This window comes from Pelophylax lessonae, assembly GCF_965119305.1.
Source record: "Pelophylax lessonae genome assembly, chromosome: 2".
Classification (NCBI taxonomy): Eukaryota; Metazoa; Chordata; class Amphibia; order Anura; family Ranidae; genus Pelophylax; species Pelophylax lessonae.
In genome coordinates, this window is record NC_138769.1 from 388918474 (window position 1) to 388944505 (window position 26032).

General features: G+C 44.4%; 1 protein-coding gene across 2 annotated transcripts in view; it reads left to right on the plus strand.

Annotated features, from left to right (window-relative positions):
* TRIM37 (tripartite motif containing 37) overlaps nt 1–26032 on the plus strand; it is a 442208-nt gene that overhangs the window by 264832 nt on the left and 151344 nt on the right. For both annotated transcript variants that reach the window (XM_082244828.1, XM_082244829.1), the window contains exon 19: nt 14299–14607. In XM_082244828.1, coding sequence (XP_082100954.1) covers nt 14299–14607 — 309 coding nt within the window. The remainder of the gene's footprint in view (nt 1–14298; nt 14608–26032) is intronic.

A 26032-nucleotide genomic window follows, 5' to 3' on the forward strand; every position in this document is an offset into this window, starting at 1 on the left:
GTTGCCATTTTTCTATTGAACACACCATGTAAACATTCACAGTGCAGGTGAAAAAAGTATGTAAACCCTTAGACTAATGGTATCTCCAAGAGCTAATTGGAGTGAATGTCCGCCAACTGGAGTCCAATCAATGAGATGAGATTGGAGGTGTTGGTTCCAACTGCCCTGCCCTATAAAAAACACACAGCAGTTCTGGGTTTGCTTTTCACAAGAAGCATTGCCTGATGTGAATGATGCCTCGCACAAAAGAGCTCTCGGAAGACCTACGATTAAGAATTGTTGACTTGCATAAAGCTGGAAAGGGTTATAAAAGTATCTCCAAAAGCCTTGCTGTTCATCAGTCCACAGTAAGACAAATTGTCTATAAATGGAGAAAGTTCAGCACTGCTGCTACTCTCCCTAGGAGTGGCCATCCTGTAAAGATGACTGCAAGAGCACAGCGCAGACTGCTCAATGAGGTGAAGAAGAATCCTAGAGTGTCAGCTAAAGACTTACAAAAGTCACTGGCAATTGCTAACATCCCTGTTAGCGAATCTACAATACGTAAAACACTAAACAAGAATGGATTTCATGGGAGGATACCACAGAGGAAGCCACTGATTTTCAAACAAAACATTGCTGCACGTTTACAGTTTGCACAAGAGCACCTGGATGTTCCACAGCAGTACTGGCAAAATATTCTGTGGACAGATGAAACCAAAGTTGAGTTGTTTGGAAGAAACACACAACACTGTGTGTGGCGAAAAAGAGGCACAGCACACCCACATCAAAACCTCATCCCAACTGTGAAGTATGGTGGTGGGGGCATCATTGTTTGGGGCTGCTTTGCTGCGTCAGGGCCTGGATGGATTGCTATCATCGAAGGAAAAATGAATTCCCAAGTTTATCAAGACATTTTGCAGGAGAACTTAAGGCCATCTGTCTACCAGCTGAAGCTCAACAGAAGATGGGTGTTAAACAGGACAATGACCCAAAGCATAGAAGTATATCAACAGTAGAATGTCTTAAACAGAAGAAAATGCGCCTTCTGAAGTGGCCCAGTCAGTCTCAACCCGATTGAGATGCTGTGGCATGACCTCAAGAAAGCGATCAACATCAGACATCCCAAGAACATTGCTGAACTGAAACAGTTCTGTAAAGAGGAATGGTCAAGAATTACTCCTGACCATTGTGCACTGTACAACTACAGGAAACGTTTGGTTGAAGTTATTGCTACCAAAGGAGTTTCAACCAGTTATTAAATCCAAGGATTCACATACTTTTTCCACCTGCACTGTGAATGTTTACATGGTGTGTTCAATAAAAACATGGCAACATTTCATTCTTTGTGTGTTATTAGTTTAAGCCGACTGTGAGTGTCTATTGTTGTGTCTTAGATGATGATCAGATCACATTTTATGACCAATTTGTGCAGAATTCCATATCATTCCAAAGGGTTCACATACGTTTTCTTGCAGAGATATATATGTGTGTGTATATATGTGTACGTGTATATGTATGTATGTATGTATATATGCATGTATGTATGTATATATATATATATATATATATATATATATATATATATATATCTGTGTGTGTATAAAATTGATTAGTTAATAAATCTACATGTATGAAGGGGTAACCTACCCATGCTTAAGCAGGCTCTAAACCCTGCTTTGCAGTGCTACACAATGGTTGTGCTATTCTTCTTCTCACAGTGCAAGTCTTCCGATGTATTGAAAACAATGCTCTCTGTGTGGCTGATATTTTATTTCAGCATGTATGGGAGGAAAAGTAATTGGATTCCCGAGATGTAATACAAGAACCATTATATAAAACCACAAACCTTTTATAAATGTATAGTCCATAAAAAAAATTACTGCAAATAGGTCTGTAATGATTTAAATATGCATTTACTGAAAATACTGTGGAGGTAATATACTAAAACTGGAGCAGACAGAATCTGGAGCAGGTATGCATAATAACTAATCAGCTTCTAGCTTCACTTCTTCAGTTAAAGTAGAACTAAAAGCATTTTTTTTATTTTTGTTTGGGTAAGGATTTGTTAAAACACCTGTCATTTTGTTTTTCCAACTGTGTCCCATTGGGAGATTTTCCTTCACTTTCTGTTTTTATAGCCAAAACCGGAATTAAGAGGAAATGCATCCAAAGTGAGGGAATCCCTGGTTGTCGCCAGAACAATTGTCCTCATTGGAAAAGTTCTCCTTTATTCCTGAACTGGTTGAAATTCCAAATTTGGGGCTTCCTTTCAATTTCACTCTTGATGATTACAGTGAATTGGACAAATAACAAGGGGTAATCTGAATCTCCATACTTGGGGGTACAAGCAACAATAAAAACCTTATAGGTTTTCTAATGTCTCTCCAGTCTCCAAAACTTGGAAAAAAAGGTTTTGCCTTAGTTATATTTTAAGCCTTGAAAATTTAGGCTAGAACCTGATTGGTTGCTGTGTACAATTACTCCAGGATTCCAGTCTTGATAAATTCCCCTCAGTATATTTAGAGGGCTGTAAAGAGCTGTGCATCCTTAGTTTTACAGCCACACTGTCTGACAGTAGTTTATCTACAGTATCAGTTGTAAACTACTTAGTGTGGTTCCAAATCATGGTGGTCACCTTGGTTGATCTATAACCAGCCTTTCAGCTCCAGCTGTCACCTTGTCTCCCAGAAGTACCAAAATAATACCTTCATTTTTCTTTTCCTACATCACGGGACACAGAGCCATAAATCATAGCATATGGGTTATATAGCCCTCTATAGGTGAAGGACACTGGCAACCAATCAGAATTGATGACCCCCCTATATAACCCCTCCCATACAGGAAGTACCTCAGTTTTTTCGACAGTGTCTAAAAGGTGAAGGTCGCTGTGGAGAGGTGCTCCACATGTTATGTTTTTAAAGAAGATTATGCTACATACCCCGAACAAAGATCACTGGATCTAAGGGGGTTAGCTATTGGATCCATCTAAAACAGTCAATGGACTAAAAAGATGGTACCCGAGCCTCGGAAGGCAGATTCAAGACAACTGGGTTGTCTCCACCATTTCACAGGGATACAAGCTGGAATTTTGGATGTTTCCACATCCTCGGTTGGTTAGGTCAAGTGTACCAACAGATCCCCTAAAATCTCTCTTTCAGGAATTGAGCCAGCTGAGAGCTCAAAGGGTGATAACCGAGGTTCCAGAAATCGAAAGGTTCAAGGGTTTTTACTCAAACCTATTCATAATCCCCAAACCAAACTGGGATTTGAGACCTATTCTGAATCTCAAGGCTTTAAACCAGTTTCTGAACGTTCCTTCCTTCCTTATGGAGTCAATTAGTTCAGTCATAGCCTCCCTACAGGGAAGGGATTTTGTAGCATCCATAGACATCAAGGATGCCTATCTTCATGTGCCTATATCCTATCTGTAATAGGATATCTGGACGATGTATCACTAATAGATCGATCGGCGTTGGCTCTAAGCCGAAATGTCCTTCAGACAGTACAATTTCTAAAACGTCTGGGTTTAAAACTGGAAGTTGGCATTCATTCAGCATTACAGCTGGTCCAGCGTCTGGAATACCTGGGGTTTCTTGTCGACACGGTACAGGCAAAGATATTCTTGCCAGCAAGAAAGGTCTCAGACCTGAAGGATCAGGTTCGATCCATACTAAGGCTGAGATATCCTTCTATACATCTTTGCATGATGTTACTGGGGAAGATTGTGTCCTCATTCGAGGCCATTCCCTATGCTCAATTCCATGCCAGACCCTTGCAGAACAACATTTTGTCTGCATGGAGCTGGAAATTTCAGTCCATGTCTCTGGGGCCAAGGGTATGGCACAGTCTGAATTTGTGGTTGTTGACCAGAAATTTGGAGAAGTGGAAATCCTTTCTTCCAGTGACCTGAAAGATAGTGACTACAGATGCCAGTCTCTATGGGGAGCGCTTCTGGAGGAAGCTACCGTCCAGGGGAAATGGTCTTGGGTAGAGAGTCGTCTCCTCAACGTTTTGGAAATACGTGTCAGTTGGGCTCTGAAATTCTGGATGCCCAGACTTTGGGGTCACCCTGTCAGGGTGCAATCCGACAGTGCCACGGCCGTGGCTTATGTCAACAATCAAGGAGGCACAAGAAGTCTATCAGCCCAGAATGAGGTGGATATTATCCTGTCCTGGGCAGAGAAGTTTGTGCCATGCCTGACAGCAGTGTTCCAGGAATAGAGAACTGGCAGTACTGTACTTACATCCTGAGATTTTTCAGTCGATCTGCCTACGCTGGGGGGGGTCCCAGACGTAGATTTGTTGGCATCCAGGTTCAACAGCAAGTTGGAGAGATTTGTGTCCAGGACCAGGGATCCACTCGCAGTCGGAGTGGATGCTTTGGTGACTCCTTGGAAGGGAAGGAGTATTCCCTGATGTATGCCTTTCCTCTGGTGCAGCTGATACCGTGTTTGTTGCGCAGCATCCAGCTACAGGGGAAACCAGTAATTCTGGTAGCTCCGGCTTGGCCAAGGAGGATTTGGTATGCACAAATCTAGAGGTTGGCAGTGACGAGGCCTTGAGCCCTTCCACTGCGTCTGGTCTTGCTCTCTCAAGGTCTGATATTCCACCCTGCAGTACAGTCTCTAAATTTGACGGCTTGGCTATTGAAGCCTTAATCTTGGAGGAGCGGTGTGTGTATCTGGCCCTGCAGTTCATACACTGATAAACGCTAGAAAACCAGTCTCTAGGAATATCTATTACAGGGTCTAGAAATCCTACATTGCCTGGTATGAAGCCAGGAATAGGCATCCCCGCACATATATTATCGGGAGAATTATATCTTTCCTGCAAGCAGGGGTAGATATGAAACAAGCCTTGAGCACGATTAAAAGGCACGAGTTCAGCTTTAACGTTTTTTTTCCCAGCTCCGATTGCTACCCATTCGTTGGTTGAAACCTTCGTCCAGGGAATATTGCATTTGCTTCCACTTGTGAAGCCACCATTGTGTCCTCAAGACTTAATTTTGGTGCTCGCAATTTTGCAAAAACAGCCTTTTGAACCTCTGGGGCAGGTTCCCCTGGTTCTTTTGACCAGAAAATTGGTCTTTGATTGCGATAACTTCAGCTAGAAGAGTATCAGAACTAGCTGTTCTTTCCTGTTAAGAGCCATTCTTGATATTTTATCAAGATAGGGTGATTTTACGTCCTCACCCAGATTTTTTGCCCAAGGTAGTGTCTGCCTTTCATTTGAATCAGGAAATCCTACTACCTTCTTTTTTTTTTTTTTTTTCCAGATCCTAACTCGGAGAAGGAAAGTTATTACATTCTCTTGATGTCATGCGTGCACTTACTGTAAGTTTTACTTAACCACTTGCCGACCGCCGCACGACTATTTACTGCGGCGGTCAGCCCCTCACAGGCAAAGCATCGTAAGACTAGGTCGCTAGCCTGTGAGGCTCTAGGGAGCGAGCTGGAGAAAGGCAGGCAGAGAAAGGCAGGTGGCTAGTGTAAACAAAGCCGCCTGTCATTCTTCCCTGTGTAAGAATGGAGATCACACGGTTCTGCTATGTAGGACCGTTGATCTCTGATCTCTGTTCTTACACCAGTAGCCACATCCAATCACAGTTAGAAGCACGCCCCTAGGGACACACCTAACCCCTCCCTCTCAAAAAAAAAAAAAGTTAACCCCTTCACTGCCAGTGTAATTTTTACAGTAACAGTGCATATGTATAGCACTGATTACTGTAGTAATGTCACTGGTAACCCCAAAAGTGTCAAAAATGTCAGTCAAGGGTCCGATCTGTCCGCCGCAATGTCGCAGTCCCTCAAAAAAATCGCAGATCGCCGCCATTACTCATTTAAAAAAAAAAAACAACAAAAATTACAAAAATCTTTCCCTTAGTAAACGCAACTTTTGCGCAAACCAATCAAAATACGCTTTTTGCTTTTTTTTTTTTTCACCAAACATATGTAGCATAAAACAAATTGGCCTAAAATGTTAAAAAATTTTGATTTTTACATTTTTTTGGGGAATTTCATATAAAAAAATGTGAAAAATATTGTTATTTTTGCAAAATTGACGCTCTTTTTTTGTTTATAGCGCATGATCAAAAAATCGCACAGGTGATCAAATACCACCAAAAGAAAGCTCTGTTTAGGGGAAAAAAAAGGACGTCAAATTCGTTTAGGTACAGCGTCGCAGGACCGCGCAATTGTCCGTTAAAGTCACACAGTGCCGAATCGCAAAATAGGCCCTGGTCAGGAAGGGGGTAAAATCTTCCCGGAGCTTATGTTGTACTTGTTATGCCTATTTACACAGTCTGGTTGCGGGGGGGGGGGGGGGTGTGTTGCAAGAAGTGTGTGTGTGTGTTTTTAACTTGGCCTAGAGGGGAAATCGGAGAAAGAGAAAGTGGGAGGCCAAAGAAAAATAACATTAAAAAATAGGCGTAATCTTGGTAATAGAAAGCAATTGCAGTAATATATAATTAGCTTATAACTATCAAACTGTTTGAGCATCTATTCAACTGCTTCAAATCTTATCAAATTTTGCAGGACAATTTCTATTTGCATATATGTAAGTCTATAGAGTGGAAGAGACCCGTTTATAGCTGTCTTCCAAACAAACACCGTAGGAGAATTTGGCGAAGGAGAATTTCTTGTCTAGCATAGTAAGCAAAGAAAAACATACACAGTTTAGTATGTTGGTTTCGACTAGATCAGTGAGGTCCAGTAAAAATATTAGGGGACATAATGGAACAGCCACATTACCGACTGTATTTCTAGTAGCTAGCACTCCTTTCCAAAACTCTTGGAGTCTGTATGTTAGTATATATGTATGTGCACATACAGTATGTCACAAAAAGGAGTACACCCCTCACATTTTTGTAAATATTTTCTTGTATCTTTTCATGTGACAAGACTGAAGAAATTACACTTTGCTACAATGTAAAGTAGTGAGTGTACAGCTTGTTTAACCATGTAAATTTGCTGTCCCCTCAAAATAACTCCACACACAGCCATTAATGTGTGAACCAGTGGCAGCAAAAGGGCGTACACCCCTAAGTGAAAATGTCCAAATTGGGCTCAATTAGCTATTTTCTCTCCCCGGTGTCATGTGACTCGTGAGTGTTACAAAGTCTCGTGTGAATGGGGAGCAGGTGTGTTAAATATGGTGTTATCTTTCTCACTCATACTGGTCACTGGAAGTTCAACATGGCACCTCAAGGCAAAGAACTCTCTGAGGAGTTGCTCGACATGAATATGGCCTAGGCTTTAAGAAAATTGCCAAGACCCTGAAACTGAGCTGTAGCACGGTGGCCAAGACCATACAGTGGTTTAATGGGAAGGGTTCCACTGAGAACAGGCCTCGCCATGGTCTACCAAAGGAGTTGAGTGCACCTACTCAGCGCCATACCCAGAAGTTGTCTTTGGGAAATAGATGTATGAGTGCTGCCAGCATTGCTGCAGAGTTTGAAGGGGTGGGGGTCAGCCTGTCAGTGCACAGACCATATGCCACACACTGCATCAAATTGATCTGCATGGCTGTCGTCCCAGAAGGAAGACTATGCACAAGAAAGCCCGCAAACAGTTTGCTAAGGACATGGATTACTGGATCCATGTCCTGTGGTCTGATGAGACCAAGATAAACTTATTTGTTTCAGATGGTGTCAACCAGGGGAGAAGTACAAAGACAAGTGTGTCTTGCCTACTGTCAAGCATGGTGGTGGGAGTGTCATGGTGTGGGGCTGCATTAATTCTGCCTGCACTGGGGAGCTACAGTTTAATTAGGAAACCAACATATACTATGACATACTGAAGCAGAGCATGATCCCCTCCCTTTGGAGACTGGGCTGCAGGGCAGTATTCCAACATAACGACCGCAAACACACTTCCAAGATGACGCCTGCCTTTCTAAAGAAGCTGAAGGTAAGGGTGATGGACTGGCCAAGCATGTCTCCAGACCTAAATCCTATTGAGCATCTCTGGGCCATTCTCAAAGGGAAGGTGGAGGAGCACAATGTCTCTAACATCCACCAGTTCCTTGATGTCATCATGGAGGAGTGGAAGAGGACTCCGGTGGCAACCTGTGAAGCTCTGGTGAACGCCATACCCAAGAGGGTTAAGGCAGTGCTGGAAAATAAGGGTGGCCAAACAAAATATTGACATTTTGTGCCCAATTTGGAAGTTTTCACTTAGGGGTGTACTCACTTTTGTTGACAGCGGTTTAGACATTAATGGCTGTGTGTTGAGTTCTTTTGAGGGGACAGCAAATTTACACTGTTATACAAGCTGTACACTCACTACTTTACATTGTAGCAAAGTGTCATTTCTTCAGTGTTGTCACATGAAAAGATATAAGAAAATATTTATACAAAAATGTGAGGGGTGTACTCACTTTATCGTTCATTGACAGATGCAGTCTATGATGCATATCAGTAGGGTTATACTGCCCCCTTACAGGAATAGGACACTAGGCAGAAAAAAATGTTCTGGCTACGCCCTCTTTTCCTGCATAGGATGTCAGTTTTAATCTGCCTAGTTAGGAGTAAGGACCTAGTTCCTTGCTGGGATCTCTGGTCCTGGCAACAGTTTTTTTCTAGATAACTTTTTTTTTTTTTAAGTTGGCTTTTTCTCCGGATTTTTTATCTACAAGCAACTATGCTGAATCTGGGCGACGGGCTGGATGTACAGATCCAGTGGTCACCCCAGCCGGCCAGCGCGTGCGCATAGACATTCGCTTCTCGCTGGGTCGGCCGCGTCGCAGGCCCACTGGACGGGGACTGGCCTTGCAAGTTAAATGTCTCGCCAGACCGCATATGGCCGGGTCTAGGCCGGAGTCACAGCTTTCCTATTTGGCTGACAGCCCCCCACTTCAGCAGAAAGGGATTCTTTCAGAAGATGGCGCCCACCTTTTCTTGTATGGTGAGTAAATGTTCCCCCCTCTTCCCCTGGCGGACTTTGGCGGTGGACGCGGGCCCCACCCTGGGACGGTCGGACCCTCACATTCCCAGGTTTCCCTCTGTCCTGTCACGCACCCCCTCTTCTGCCTGCCACCCACCTCACACAGGGGGCTCTTGGGCCTACTCCCGGGGGCTGGGAAAACGCTCCCGGCCGAATGTGCCGGCGCCAGATGAACAATTGCGCCCGAGGGGTCTTTACCTGTTCCTCCAAAGCCCACCTGCCGATCGATCCTGTTTTGGAGTCTGGGATGGTCCTCACGAGGGTCCTCAGCTGCTCTGCTGGCCACATGGGGCCGCCATTTTCTTGTAGCCTCATGTGCTGAGATCGGTGGTCATCTTGGTACACCCAGCACGGCCATTTTGCAGTGGTTCTCACAATAGGAATCAGAATGGGAGTTCCTGGAGGTGTTTTTTTTTTTTTTTGTGGGTGAAGCCCCCTATACCCTGGGTTGTTTCCCAGAGCCTTCCTTCTTTGGATCGAGCTGCTGCTGATACCTGCTGTGCAGACATTCTAGGTCGCCTGCTGCATCTGGGTAGTGAGTCTAGGGGTCTCTCTCGCTCACTCTGCTGGGGGTCTGCAGTGCGCTTACCTAACCTTCGAGGGGCGCTGTAGCGCGGTGGGAATTTTTTGAAAAAAACAAAACATTTGTGTCATTTTTTTTTTCAGCCTTTGACGGGTTCCCCTGGTGCAACATGGACCCTACAGACCTTATGTCCCCACCTGACCCCTCGGGGAGGCCGCAGGGCCCTCCGCACCCCAGCTATCTACAGATGCAATATCGGCAGTCCTGGATGCGTTTTTGTCCCGGTTAGAGGTGGCCTTTAAAAGGTGAGGTGCTAAGAAACGCCCTCCGCCTACCCCTGCCTCATCTCATGTCTCAGGTTCTGAGTCGAATTCAGCCACCGCAGACGCGGGTCTCCCTGCTGGGTTCGCTACCTCGTGCCCTGTCTCCTCTGATAGTGAGGATGACATTTCTACCTCCACTTCCGCGCAAGATAAGGCGATGGGGGACACACTAGTTGTTTCTGTGCGTGAGACCCTAAAAATGGAGGACGCAGCTGCGACTGAGGTGCAGGTTACGTTTGGCACTCACAAGCCATCCAGAGCGGCAAAGGTTTTTCCCTTTCCCGTGTATTTTGACACCATGTTCAAAAAAGAATGGGACTGCCCAAAGCGTTCCACTGGGGTGCCTAAGTGGATTGCTAGATGCTACCCTTTTGAGGAGTCCCTGGTAAAGAAGTGGACTGTGCCACCTACGGTGGACCCTCCCGTCTCCAGGCTGAATAAAGCTACCATGATTCCAGTGGAGCATTCCCCGTCCTTTAAGGATCCGGAGGATAGAAAGGCGGAGTCTGTGGTCCGCAATATGTACTCCCTGGCGGGGTCTGCACTGAGACCTGTATTTTACGGTTGCCCTTGTCACACAAACATTGACTGAATGTGCGAAGTTACTACGCCACGACCTGAAGGGGAGACAAGTCCTTCCTGCCTTGGACCAGCTGGTGCAGGGGCTGCAATTTGTGTAAGATGCCGCGGTTGACACTGCTCCCATATTACTGTCGGTTGCGTCAGTGGTCCTTCGGCGTATACTTTGGCTAAAGTGCTGGTTTGCGGATTAGACTTCAGAGAAGGTCTTGACTGATCTGCCTTTTCAAGGAGATCGCCTGTTTTGAGCTACCCTGGGTGACATCAATTAGGGTCTCAAAGGGGGGGAAGATTACCTTTCTTCTACAGGTTAACAAGGTTAAGGACCCTCGTCGTAGACGGGATCCCTCCTTTTCAGCCCACAAGAAGTTTTGTCTCTCAGGGTCAGTCGAGAAGGCAAAGCCCTTCAAAGCTCCCTCAGGCAGTTCCAAGCGACCCTGGTCTGGCACAAAATAAAAAGTCTGGTTTCTCCAGACCTGCGGACTAGACCACCATCTGATATAACTCCGCCTGTGAGCCGGACCTATACAGCAAATAGCGGCTCCCATCCCATACTACTACTGCACCTAGTAAGGGATGGCTGAGCCGTTACCAAGCAAAAACCGTATCGGCCAGTGGATCGGTCAATGTTACCGATCCATCTAAAATGGCCATTTCGGCGCCGATATCCGATCCGAATATCCGATCGGTGCATCCCTACTCTTCTGGTCTTCAATAAGGTCTTGGCTCCGACCCTGGCGCTGTTGCGGCAGCGGGGGGATATCAGTACTGGGTTACCTGGACAATCTGCTTCTCCATGCTGGAAACATTTGGAAATCACCATTAGAACTCTGGTGGAGTTCGGGTGGATGCTGAACCTTCAGAAGTCGTCCTTGGTCCCTTCCATGAGACTGGACTACCTGGGCCTGACTTTGTACTCTTCCTCAGCCAGGGTGTTTCTTCCTCCAGAAAAATTCCAAATATTCCAGGCTGCGGTTTAGCTGTTGCTGTCCAGCAAATGGTCGTCCCTGCGGACCTCTATGAGAGTTCTGGGACTGATGGTGTTATCCTTCGTGGCGGTCCCCTTCGCTCAATTCCACACGAGGATCCTCCAGAAGGAAATCCTTCTCAAATGGGACAAGAATCCAAATTCCCTTAACATTCAGATCCAGCTGAGCCGGGTGACCAAGGAGTCCCTGATCTGGTGGCTTCGGTCCCCGATGCTCAAGCAAGGAAAATCCTTCCTCCCTATATATCGGACAATTGTCACCACGGATTCAAGTCTTTCCAGGTGGGGGGAGTTCTCGGCAGGTTGTCTGCTCAAGTCTGGTCCCTGGGGGAATCCAGGTTACTGATCAATGTTCTGGAGCTGAGAGCGATCCGGCTTCACCTAGTCCACTGGACCGAGTACCTGCAGGGTTGTCCAGTGTGGGTGTATTTTGTGAAAAAATCGAAGAACATATACCTCTATACTCTACATGTTATGGCGCTTTTGGGCATCCTTTTCTACATGCCCTCTTTTTCAATATATATGCTTTTTGCCATATTGATTCTTTGAGAGTGATTAGGTATTACCAATTTATAAATTTTTGTGATTGCTAGTTAGGCTTTCCAGCAGCTCTTTTTCCAGGGTTGTCCAGTGTGCATGCAATTCGACAATGCCACGGCCGTGGCTTATGTCAATCACCAAGGGAGCACCAAAAGTGTCCTTGTGGCCTTGGGAGTGGCAGGCATCCTTCGTTGGGCGGAACGCTTTGTTTCAGCTCTCTCCGCTGTTCACATTCCAGGAGTATAAAATTGGCAGGCGTGCAGGGGAATGGTCCCTCTATCCGTAAAGTGTTCCAGCAGTTGTGCCTTCGTTGGGGCACTCCAAATGTATATCTGTTGGTGTCTCGGGTCAACAGAAAAGTACCGAGGTTTGTGTCCTGCTCCCGGGACCCTCTTGCAGATGTCATAGACGGGCTGGTGGCCCCATGGGGTCAGTATCAGCTGATTAGCTGATGTATGCCTTTCCTCCTCTCAGGTTGCTGCCAAGACTTCTTCGCAGGATCAAGGCGGATGGTATTCCGGTCATTCTAGTGGCTCCACACTAGCCTTGCCGAGCTTGGTACACCAACCTGGTCAGGCTAGTCGCAGACGCTCCTTGGAGGTTTCCTCTCAGGGAGGATTTGCTGTCTCAAGGGCCAATCTTCCATCCTTCTTTATGGTCACTGGCTTTGACGGCTTGACTGTTGAAAGCCAGGTGCTGAAGGACAGGCGATTGTCTGCTTTAGTGATTCCCACTCTGCGTAAAGCGACTTCCAGGAAGATTTATCATTGTATGTGGAAGTTGTATATTGCGTGGTGTGAGTCTCTTGGGGTTCCCCCTCGCTCCTACTCGGTGGCTCGGATCTTGGCTTTCCTTCAACGGGGAGTTGATCAAAAGTTGGCCTTGAATACTATCAAGGGTCAGGTTTCAGCCTTGGCAATTTTCTTCCAAAGGCCATTGGCCACCCATTCCCTGGTGCGTAACTTCATCCAGGGGGTGCGACACTTGGTACCTCCGGTGCAACCTCCGTTGCCACCTTGGGATCTTAATTTGGTGCTGTCGGTTCTTCAGAAACCTCCTTTTGAAAGTATTGGGGATATTCCTCTGCTTTCCTTATCCCAGAAGGTGGCCTTCTTGGTGGCTATCACTTCTGCGCGCAGGGTGTCGGAACTGGCAGCTTTTTCCTGTCATTCTCCCTATATGGTGGTTCACAGGGATAAAGTGGTACTTCGTCCGGATCCGTCCTTCCTTCTGAAGGTGGTTTCTAGTTTACACCTAAATGAGGACATCGTGTTACCTTCTTTGTGTCCTAAGCCAAAACATCCTAAAGAATTCGCACTGCATACTCTGGATGTGGTTCAGGCAATCAGGGTGTACTTGGCGACCACTGGGTCTTTTCGAAAGTCCGATTCGCTCTTTGTACTCACGGATGGTCCAAAGAAAGGGCTGCCTGCGTCTGCTGCGACTATTTCCAGATGGATCAGACAGTTGTGCAGGCTTATTCAATTAAGGGTCAGGTTCCACCTTTCCCTGTTAAGGCGCATTCTACTTGGGTGCTTAGTGCTTCCTTGGCTTTTCGCCATTGTCTGTTCTCACCTTTACCAAATTTTATAAGGTGGATGTGCTGGCATCTGCGGATGCCTCTTTTGGCCGCAAAGTTTTGCAGGCTGCTGTTTAGGGGGTTTTTTTGCCTTTCCTTGAGAGTGTTTACTGTTTGTTTCAGGTGGGCCTCATCTTGTTGTTCTGATGAGTCCTGTGTTGCCTAGTTGGCTATGATTAACCTTTGGAACTTTGTTTTTTCTGCTATTCCCACCCCTCATTTTATGGCACTGCTTTGGGACGTCCGTACGGATATACATCAGAGACTGCGTCCGCCAATGGACGATAGAGTAAACTGGATTTTTGACTTATCGTTAAATCCTTTTTCTCTTTAAGTTCATTGACGGATGCAGTACCCGCCCCTCTATTTTGAGTTGGGTTGGTAATATTTCTCTGGCACTCCTTTGATACAAAACCGACATCCTATGCAGGAAGAGAGAAAGTATAACCTCTGGGACTGCCCATAGGCGTAACCAGACCTTTTTTTTCTGCCTAGTGTCCTACTCCTGAAGAGGGCAGTATAGCCCTACTGATATGCATCAGAGACTGCGTCCGTCAATGAACTTAAGAGAATAGGATTTTCTGGTAATTCAAAAATCCAGTTTTTGTGAGATAATGTACATAAAGATATAGCTGTAGATCAAGCTATTACTGTAGAAATGTTTTTGTTCATTGGGAAAACAGGCGTTGACTTGTAACTGTATTTGCTGTAAAAACTGCTGTGATTTTTTTAGTTTAACGTTCATTGCTGTGATTTTTAAGTTAAATGTTCATTGCTGATTACATCTGTAAAAATTGTAAATATCAATTGTGTACTTAAGCACATTTGCTTTTTCTCTCCAGCGTCCTGTTCCCGCAAGGACAGGGACACACGTGCACAGCATACTTCTTGGCGAGTCTCTCCTGATCTGAAAATGCTAAAGAGATACAAGTCCCAGGTGCTTGAGGTGCGCAGCAAACTATCTGCTGTGAAGAGCCAGTTATGTGATGTCAGGAGTAGCAATGCTAGTGAAGGCCAGCTGAGCACTGCCGGAGACCTGGACTCACTGGACTCTCTTGCAACAGGCAGTGGAGAAGGCTGCAGTAAGTTACAGGAGCTGGGAATGGAGTTGCTCCGGAAATCCTCTCTTGCAAGCTGTTATGTGAGAAACAGTAAGTCTAAAAAGCCATTTGAAATGTAGTTTTTCCCCATGGCTTACATTTCATAGGGAAGGTTTTCAATAGTTCACCTTTGCTGTGTTAGTTAAAAATGTACGTCGAGCCATAAACTATTTTTCTGGTTTTGGATAGAATGAGAAATAGTTGGAACACTTGTCCAGTTTCTATGACTAATCATATAATCTGTTAGATTTCCCCTCACTTCCTGTCTTACTAAGTTTTATTACACAGGAAGTGAGGGAGAACCTGCTCAGAGGGACAGAACTAAATACAAATATTACAAATTCTAGCCTTCCCCTACTGTCAAAAAAAGCCATTTTATTGCTCCTGTCTTGTGAGTGTAGAATTTCCCTCACTTACTGTCTGGGAGAAGAAATCTCTCAAATCAGTACTAAAAAAAAAAAAAAAACAATTTGGCTGGACATACGCTTTAAAAGGTGTGGAAATTCATCTGTCTGTTTTTTTTTTTAATACTTCCTGACCATAATATGAAAATAGTTGCCACACTTTTTTGTCTTTTGACTGATGAATATTTGTGTAGTTGGTAGATTTAAAGGGTAAGTCCACCCTAACCCTAAGATTGTTACATTTACTGGCATCCACGATCAAACACTAACCTATCTAGCCCTGTAAAGAAGAAATCCGTATACATACCTTTTTTGAAGCCCCTCTGGTCCGGTCTCTAGCAGCAGAAGCTCTGCAGAGGATACAGCCGACAAAAGCTGTGAAATTAATGGGAAGTGACGTTACCCATAGAGTTTTTTTATGGGGCTCTTGTTGTTGGCTGATTTCTCTGCACCCGCCTCCACAGCGAAGCCGCCGCTGACAGCTCAGCATGGGATCGAAGTTTCTTCAGAAAAGGTATGTATATAGATTTCTTCTTTGCAGGGCTAGATGGGTTAGTCTTGGATTGTGGATGCCTGTAGATGCAGTGATTTTAGTGTTAGGGTGGACTTCCCCTTTAAAACCTGTTTCCTTCTAATTATCTTCGAAATGTTGGTACATTTTTAATATGCTTCCTGGAAATGAATCCCTGTTGAACAACTCCTGAGATGAAACAAAATCATAGTAAGTCATGCATAAAATGTATTATGTACAGTAATTCTGAGCAAACTCTGCCATACATGACTAGATTTCTCTTGTTCAGCCTGCTGGAATGATGGACACAGAAAAAACTGAAGAGCTGTTATTTTTGTCTGGTTTCATACATTGCAACCAAGGTTACTGCCATTTGAAGTAACACTGCAGGGCACTGCCTGCAAACTGCAAAGAGTGACATAGTCTGGACAAGGCCACAACATCCATAATTTGGCATCTGCATCTGAAAATGTTAGTTCTATAGGCAGTTTTGTGGGAGAAGTATTAGGTATTTTTTTACTTTTATTTGCCAGGCTATGTAGTTTCAATGTTTTCCAAGTGTTTTTTTTAAAGTTTAGTCAACGTGCTATGGGAGCAATGTTTAAGTTGCCACTGCTGGGCTCTTCCTGTCAGTTGCCTGGCTCTAATGCTGAGCCTCTTAGAACATTTTGCAAATCTTGTATAGTTGTTCATGGTGACTGAAACTACTGAAGCAAGAGGGTCTGCACGACAGCCAGGTAATTAGCATTTTGTGTAGGAGAACTTCGCAATGGCATCATCTATATTTCTTGACCGATGACCTTGCGTCTCTATAGTCTACTGCTGTCACACCCAAATCAGAAGACTGTTTTGGATCTCATCCCCACTGTCCATCTGGCATCATCCCACCATAAGAAGTCACTTACTTTACCTTACCATTGGAAGACTCCTTTCTTTACGGCCCCAACGGATGAGCAGAAGGAAACCCTCCTGAAATACTAGGATAGAGCGGCCCTGCCCTTTAGCTTGTTTTGGCTGTTAATTTACTTTTTCAAACCTTGGATGACTGGTCAAAACTTGTCAGAAAAGCTCTCCGTACTTGTGACGGTCTGCTGGAAGCTTCTAGATTTATCTCTTGTATGGGTCTCCTGTCAGTACACATGTGTAGGGCACTTGTTAAAGTGCTGAACTGCAGAACCTGTGGGTAAAAATCATTGTATCCACATTGTAACAGATCAACTGGCAGCCCGACTGGATACCTCCGTTGATGGATGCTCCTAGTGCTTTCCGAGGGCTCAAAGCACTCCACCAGACACCATAACCACCTCAGATCCCACAAACCGCCGCAGTTTGGTTGGGGTCTCGCCTTCTCCTACCCACCCTGGACCTACGACAAGGCTCCAGTTTCCAGTGGGTGAACCTCTTTCCCCAGAGAGTGCAGCAGGCACAGGAACAGGAACAAGCTCTTACAAGAGCTTAATGATTATTCAAGGGAGTATGAAGAGCATAGCAATCCCTTGTAGCAGATTCCCCTAAATAAGAGACAGGACTCTCGATTGAGGGTGAAGTATAACTCAAACTTTTATGGTACAGCTGCTCTTTTATACAGTTTCACCTGGGTGTTAACCTTGTGGGGAACAAGCCCTGAAATTCACAATCCAATGAAAACAGAGTTTTACACTCAGTCACTCCCATACAGTGTACACAATCCCTCCCCTCTGCCTGATTACAGTATCATATGCAGATAAAAGTGTATACGGGAACAGAATTAACCTAAACGAATTATCGAGCCATCTGGACAGAACAATGTGAGGTCATTAACATTTAACAATGGAACAGGCACAATCAACATTCCAGCTCAATAGATAGAGAATAGTAAGAGACCCCAGTATCAGTCTGTCTGTCTCCTACACTCCAGTACATGGAATGCACGTTATCTGAATACACAAACAATAGGGAAAACCTGTCTGACATTGAGGGACATTTAATACACACATTATTTAGGAGTCACAGACTTCATGGCAATGGTCTACAACAGTCTAAGTCTCCCAGTGTAAAGTGGGATTAATTCTTCATATTTCTATATGAAGATATTGCTGACAAATATTTCTGTGCCACTTGAAGCCAAACCACTAAGTATTTGTTTTTCACTTCCAGTGATGGTGAGTACCGTCACACACTTGCCTTATGAAGGATGTCTCATATCTGCTCTTGATGCGATTATTAAGGATGTTATAGGTGACATGGGCACCCATCATCCTCAGCAGAAGAGACCAAAGGAGCATACGTCAACGTTGCCCCTTTTTAATCTGTCAAACATCCCTTTTTGTTTCTCCACTCCACGCTTGGCTCCCAGTTCACCGAATCCTCAGATGAGCCTTCCTCTGCAATAAGGCAAGCACCCACTTTTCTGATTGGGAAGGGGGGAGCATTTGCGAACCCTTGCAATTGATTGGACAGCTTGCATCTAAGACCCTTGGGTACAGGAGATTGTATCCCAGGTATACAAACTGGAGTTTAGCTCATTGCCTGCTCCTCAGTTTGCCTCAAACCTTCCTGTGTCACTGCACAGATTAGCAGATCTTTATAGTGCCCTCTCTAGGCTAAGATGGTTTGACTGGAGTCACCTTGGGCGGGTGGGCTTGTGGGACCTAGATTACCTTTGAGAGGCTGGGAAACACCTTGTTCACCTTCCCTGCCCCCTCCTATGTGTAATTCACCCTGTGTCTGTTAGGGGCACAGGGTGACCAAGAGCCCCAGTTGGGTCTGCGCAAAGACTCGCTGTTCAAACACACTGGACTCAGCATTTCATTTTACCCGTTATCCGGGGTTCTGTATATGTGGTTTGTGTTAAAAGAATATTGTAGGAGTGTCTCATAGACCATTGCTCGATAGCTTGAGGTGGGGTGGGTGGTGTTATTGTTAAGTGCCTGTATCCCATTGTTCTATTGTTTCTGTCTGCCTTGGGATCAACCTATTATGGGATGTATACGTGTATGTGGATTAGCTGCTGAAGGGGAGGGGGGATTGTCTTATGCTTCTTACCACCCTACACTGATGTCTCAAAAAGTGACTGGGTGGGCTTAGGGACCTTGGATCGTGCTGGTACCAGGCAAGGGAAGCTTATACGGTGGACATACTCTTCTGGAGTATGCAGTTCTGTTACAGATGTCATTGCCCCATTTCCTGTGGCAGAATGGTTTCAAAGATTTTACTCCAATTTTGTTCACTGTTCCTAAACTAAAAAGGGTCATCAGCCCCTTGTTGGATTTCAGAGCTCTGGTTGTCTTCATTTAAGCCCAGAAACTCTTCGTGGAATCCATCAATTCTGTCATCACCTCCCTTTACCAGGGATACGGTCTTACTTTGGTGGAGACATACTTGCATGTCCAGATCTTTCCAGTGCATCAGTGTTTCCTACGTTTTGCTGTGGTGCCGCTACATCCTACTTTCCAAAGAAAAGTCTGCATAGGCTTTATCTGTTTGATAACACGGTACTTGTCTGCGTCTACTTGCTGACATTGTATGTTCCAACAAACTTGCATTTTATATTTAATTATTGGGCGTGTCGCACCTCATTTAAAGTCACAAGGGCAAATCTTTGAAACTTTCTTTGTTAGTGCAGAGGACTTGATCATCAGAGAAGTCTTACATCCTAAACAACATCCTGGAACTTTGTGTGATTTGGTATGCGTTAGTCATCAGGGAGCAACCAGAAGTCTTGCCATCTAAAGATAGGTAGATTGGATTTTGCCATGTCTGGGTATGCATCCTAGGCATAGACCTTTGATGAGAATGTTTTGTCTGATGACAACACCTGGACCCTGGGGAATAGCGCCCATCTTTTTTGACTTGTGTCACAGGTGGGGAATTCCAGATGTGGTCTTTTTTTACCTCCCAGGTTCAACAACCACCTGGCCAGGTTTGTCTCTAGGTTTTTTGTTCTTGTTTCTGAAGCAGTTGATGCTCTGGTTCCAAAGGGATCAGTATACCCTGCACTGTGCTTTCCTTTACTTTCTACTTTCTCATTTGCTTCCCAGGATTGAGATGAAAGACATTGCAGTGATCTTTATTGCTTCAGACTGTCTAAAGTTGATCTGGTATGACAACCTGGTAAGATTCCTAGGGGATACACTGTGGGGCCTACCAGATTGCTAGGATATTTTTGTCTTGCGGTTCAATTTTCCATCCTGCTGCATGAGTGCTTACCTTAATAGGATGGTAAAAATATATGTGTAGCGCTTAACCGTGCATGTATACGTGATAATATTAAGAAAGCGAATATGCGACAAGTGATATCCAACACATCAAAAAATAATAGTCCATAAATTCTTAAATAAGTGCACAAATAAAAATTTAATTCCAACATCTGAATGTGATTCGTATTGTTGAAAAAACATTTTTTCTATATGTAGCAGATCCAAAACTGTAAGTGCTGCTCCGTAGAGGGATATTGCAAGAGGGCACACAGTCCACCTCTGACCGATGTCAAGCAGGCAGGCACTCAGTAGCATGTGATCAGGAAATTCCGAGATCATATGTAATATGATATATATTTCTTAATTTCTTAATTATTTATTAATTTTTACCACATGCAGCTCCTCATAAAGTCAGCTCCTCATAAAGTCTCCCAGGTGTTAATGCATTGAAGAGTTTGTAAACTCAGAGAAAAAAAAAAAAACCCTGTAAGACAAAGGCATAATGAGTTAGTATGCATCATTACATTAGAACAAAGCTGTTCCAGGGGCACCCACACAACACTGACACAGCTGATATTTTACCCCGAGTTTCTTCTGGGTTTGTGGGCTCCGGCGCTGTGATTGACCGGAGCCGCAATGTCGTCACTTCCGCACATGTGCGTGGGAGCCGCCGTTTACAGCACAGGGCTCGCAGTGATGTCACTGGCTGCATGTAATGTAAATATCTAGAAATGGTACACGTTTAGGAGATATTTTGACTACCTATAGGTAAGTCTTATTATAGGCTTAACTATAGGTACAGTGACTATAAAAAGTCTAGACACCCAGGAAAAATGTCAGGTTTCTGTGATGTAAAAAATTGAGACCAAGATAAATTATTTAAGAACTTTTTCCACCTTTATTGTGACCTATAAACTGTACAACTCAATTTAAAAACAAACTGAAATCTTTTAGGGGAGAGGGGGGGGGGGGGGAGAAAAAAAAACTAAAATGATGTAGTTGCATTAGTGCGCACACCCTCATAACTGGGGATGTAGCGGTGTTTGGAAATAAACAATCACATTCAAACTTGTGTTAAATAGGAGTCAGTACACACCTGCCATCAATTAAAGTGCCTCTGATTAACCCTAAATAAAGTTCAGCTGTTCTAGTAGGTCTTTCCTGACATTTTCTTAGTCGCATCCTAGAGAAAAAGCCATGGTCCGCAGAGAGCTTCCAAAGCATCAGAGGCATCTCATTGTTAAAATGTATCAGTCAGGAGTAAAGTACAAAATAATTTCCAAGGCAATTGGATATGCCATGGAACACAGTGAGGACAGTCCTCATCAAGTGGAGAAAATATAGCACATTACCAAGAACTGGACGTCCCTCCAAAATTGATAAAAAGAAGAGAAGAAAACTGGTCAGGGAGGCTGCCAAGAGGTCTACAGCAACATTAAAAGAGCTGCATGAATATCTGGCAAGTACTGGCTGTGTTATACATGTGACAACAATCTCCTGCAATGGTCATATGTCTGGGCTATGGGGCTGAGTGGCAAGACGGAAGCCTTTTCTTACCAAGAAAAACATCCAAGCCCCGCTAAATTTTGCAAAAACACATCTGAAGTTTCCCAAAAGCATGTGGGAAAAATAAGTTCTGGTCTGATCAAACCAAGGTTGAACTTTTTGGCCATAATTCCAAAAGATAGGTTTAGCGCAAAACACTGCACGTCACAAAAAGAACATACCCACAGTGAAGCATGGTGGTGGCAGCATCATGCTTTGGAGCTTTTTTTCTTCAGCTGGAACAGGGGCATTATTCAAGGTAGAGGGAATCATGAACCGTTACAAATACCAGTCAATAGTGGCACAAAAACCCTTCAGGCTTCTGCTAGAAAGCTTAACATGAAGAGGAACTTCATCTTTCAGCATAACGACGACTCAAAGCATACACCCAAATCAACAAAAGAATGGCTTCAACAGAAAAAGATTAAACTTTGTGAATGGCCCAGCCAGAGCCGAGACCTGAATCAGATTTGAAAATCTGTGGGGTGATCTGAAGAGGGTTGTGCACAGGAGATGCCCTCACAATCTGACAGAATTGGAGTGTTTTTGCAAAGAGCAGGGGGCAAATATTGCCAGGTCAAGATGTGCCATGCTGATAGACTCATACCCAACAGACTGTCTGTCTGTTTTTGGAGGTAGGTATAGACAGTGTCATTGTGTCGGATGGACTGCCCTCACCAGCCATTGGATTTGTTAAATATTGCAACAATCTTACCAAGGGAGGGGGTAAAATGGGGAATACCAGGAAATCCAATCAAAACCCCTAAGTCGGGGTGTGAGGATGTGACATTAATTCTGTGGAGTATAACCCACCGGTGTATGACCTGTGAGCCAAGCAACTGGAACAGGAATCAAATAAAAAGAAAAAAGAAATTGCAATTATGGCTCCAACAAGGGTATGGTGTGTATAAAATAGGGTACTTTATTGAGGCAAAATTTGAAATATATGAGAACCAGCAACATCAAAAATAAATGAAAAAAATGAAAAAAGGTTTGCTCATTGACATAAGGATAAAATCAAGTGTTCAAGGTCCTGTCTCATGAAAAGCCGCTACGCATAGCTCAGACTCCACCCACCACCCCATCTACACACTTCATGAAGTGGAAAAAAGGGGAAAAACTGCCGCTGGGGATGAGGAGAGACCGGATGGAAAGTGGGCTCCAGGGGGCTCCCAATGTGCGGTGAGTTCCCAGCTGTGGACAATGTTCATCCAGTGGTCAGACTATGTATAAGTTGTCTCGGGTTATAGGCAAAGAAGCCACCACTTGTAAATACTTGGTGAATAATCTTCACACCCACAGTTGATATATGATACAGCTTGCGGCTCAACCACTATTCACTCTGGCATACGGACTTATAGTTCCATTGGTGGCACCAACACTTGAATAAAGTCCTGTAGGGGCAGAATAAGGCAAGAACACGGCAAAAGCACGGCAGCACAGCAGCAACAGCAGACTTTAGCAAAGCAAGAAGGCATGAAGCAGTAAGCAGCAGTGTACATGCATATGGTCTGGCAAATGTGAAGTTCTCCAAGTCCAGGTACCTAGTCGGTCAATGCACCCAAGGGGTTAATCATCACCTGTTGCGGTGGATAAAGCAGTCCGGGATGGGTGATAGTATGTCACAGGTGGATGCAATAGGTATATATCGGGACTCAGGACATGTGCAGCCAGCAGCTGAAAGCAATGTTGCAGGAGATATGTCAGCAAAACAAACAGGCGTTTTAGCACATTGAGCAGCCGTTTACTGACCGTTAAAGTCCTGTTGGTCTGTGTTCCATGCATCGGTAGCCGAGCAGTCAGGGATCATCCAGTATCGATCCTGCCGTGGTGCCAAGTACCGCTACCTAGGAGTGGAGGTGTGCCGATGTGTCCGCCAGAGGATGTGGGAGCTTCCTGCCCATCAACGAGGGTTTGGCGCCAAGCAGCCGGCAGACGTTGGAGCGGTCCGTGTGACGATCAGGGTGGCGGGCGGAGTCAGTTGCGCAGCAGCGTGTGACGTCGATGCGTTTCGCGTGACGCAGCACGTTTCTTCAGGACGTAACTGGCGCCGGTCACGTCAGTCCTTAAGTACCGGAAGCTCAAGAGCCGATTGGACAGAGGCAGTATGGCTTCCTGCTGACGTGTCATAATGAGTGGACACAGGAGAACTCAACACAAAAGAAAGGCAGATTATTAGGTGCAAAGGAACAATAGATACACTATAGAACTTAATACAAAGATATGGCCAAAAGATACCAGCATTCCAGATAGTTAAAACATTGGACATAAAGAAAGAACAGAAAAAACTGTGATCTTGGATGAGAAGAACACTCATATTCATTATATGGCAGATGTGTTGGGGAGATGTAAATAACACGATGGGATGGACCGGGGAGGATTTTACAGTACCATGCGGTAATAGTGTTTACAGGTATTTTAACCCCAATATACTACAGGGATATTGCAGGAATACTGATGGTGGTAGTTAACACATGGGTATCCACCTAGAGGGGTGAAACAGAGATCTATATCAGTTATTGACACTGGTATGTAGTCAGGGTTTAATAATGTGCTGCACCCTAATTTAGATGGTCAAGATAAACAGAGGGTCAAGTAAGGACAGTGGCGATGGAAGAATACCAAATATAAAAGGTAAAGCAGGTTACTTTTGATCCAGAAAGACTTTTAAACTACACTCAGTGTTAAGGCCATTAGGGACAAGGGTACCGAGGCGGAAAATCCAGGCCTTTTCCCTTTGAAGGAGGATTTTATCATAATCACCACGCCTAGGTGGAAGATCAAGAGCAAAAAAGCCTTTAACTTTTAGGCCTTTAGGGTCCCCATTGTGTCGCTCCTCAAAATGAATCGCCAGGGGGGTGTCTTCCTTTACTCTAATGCTTTTGAGGTGCTCATTAATTCTCACACGAAGCTGCCTCTTCGTTTTGCCCACGTAAAATTTGTTACAGGGGCATTGGATGGAATAAAGGACTCTAGTTGTCCCGCAGTTTATGAACCGCTGGATGAGGAAAGTTCTGGTCCCTGCTGAGTTTGTAAAGATGTTAGTTTTTTCCACAAACCCGCAGATGCCGCAGTGGCCACAGGGGAACATCCCCTTAAGTGGGGGGAGGTCTGTGAGCCATGAGTGTTTTGTTTTCTTTTGAAACTCGGAGAGAACCAGGTAGTCACCCAGGTTACTCGCTCTTTTGGCCACCATCAGAGGCCTTGGTCCTACTATATCCCCTATTTTTCCGACCCTTCGCAAAATATGCCAATGATTTTCTAAGATGTTTTTTACCTCATGCCATTGGCCACCAAATTTAGTAATCAGTCTTGGGTGATTATTCGGTTTAGATTGTTGTTTGTGTGGAGTTTAGGATTTCTTGGCGTGTGCGTTTTCCAGCTAATCTTTTGGCACGTCTTAGAATTCTATGAGAATAACATCTTTCACGAAATCTAGAGTACAATTTAGCGGCCTTTAAATCCACAAAAACCCTACAAAACCTCCAGGAAGACCCATCATTAATGGGGGGGGGGGGTCCTTATTTTCAAGAGTAGGGGAATACCTAGACCATTTTCTTCATCCACTTGCCCAAAAATCCACATCTTATCTTAGACAGTAAGGATGTACTTCACTTTATTGATGAAATTAACATCACAGAACATACAATACTAGCTAGTGTTGATGTGGTTTCATTGTACACTAATGTCAAACAAAAAGACGCTCTTGCAGCAGTGCAATGGGCACTGGAAGAAGACAAAAAACTTCCGCCTTCTCAAATCAAATTAATGACAGATATATTGGAGACCGCTATGGGCAATAATTATTTCTGGCACTCCCAACAGCTTTTATAGGCAAATAAAGGAGTAGCCATGGGAGCAAAGTATGCTCCCACGGTAACAAATATCTTTATGAACAAATGGGAATCGGAATATATTTTTAGAAACCAACATCCCTGTCTTAAAGCTTTTAAAAGATATATTGATGACATTTTAATTATATGGAAAGGACCAGTTGAGGCATTGGAGGATTTTTTACAATATATGAATAATTTCTTTCACAGCAGATTTTGACAAAGAACAGATACATTTTTTAGATCTCACACTTTTTAAATACAATGGAGGTATGGCCACAAGAACTTATTTTAAAACAACTGATAGGAATAGTTATAGTCCTATTTCTAGGGGACACCACCCTAGATGGCTGTCTTCGGTCCCCAAAGGACAAATTCAAAGAATCAAACATAACTGCCATCTTGACAGTGATTATGTGGAGCAATCCAATCTTCTAAAATCTTCTAGGTTTGTTGATAAAGGATATAAACTGACAGAACTAAATACACTACAACACAAAGTCAAAGAAATGGACAGAAGGAATCTGTTGAAAACTAAGCCTAAAAGGAACATAACTTATGAACTAGCATTTTGCACAGAATTTAATATCTATATTAATAAAACCCATGTGTCCCTGCGTCCGCTTTCCGTGTGTCCGTGATATTGCACTACTGCGCATGTGCTGAACGAACAGCCGCTGGGACGCAGAGAATACCGCCGCTGGAAAATTGCTGTCACGGACGAACCAAAGATGCTGGAGACCCCAAAATTGTACCGCAGGTGGCCAAGACACTCCCCTACAGCTGAGAAAAATTTCGGGGTTCGGGAATGAAAGGGCGCGGAACAGTGACCCCGAGAACCGGGCCTCCCCCCGCCATAGACTTCAATGTTAAACCTGGTCACCTCGCGGTTAGGTCACGGCCCGGTTTTTGGGGTCACTGCTCCGCGCACTTACATACCCGAACCCCGAAATTTTTCTTAGATTTTTTTTAGACAGCTTTTTTCTCCAGTGTTCCTGTGAGATC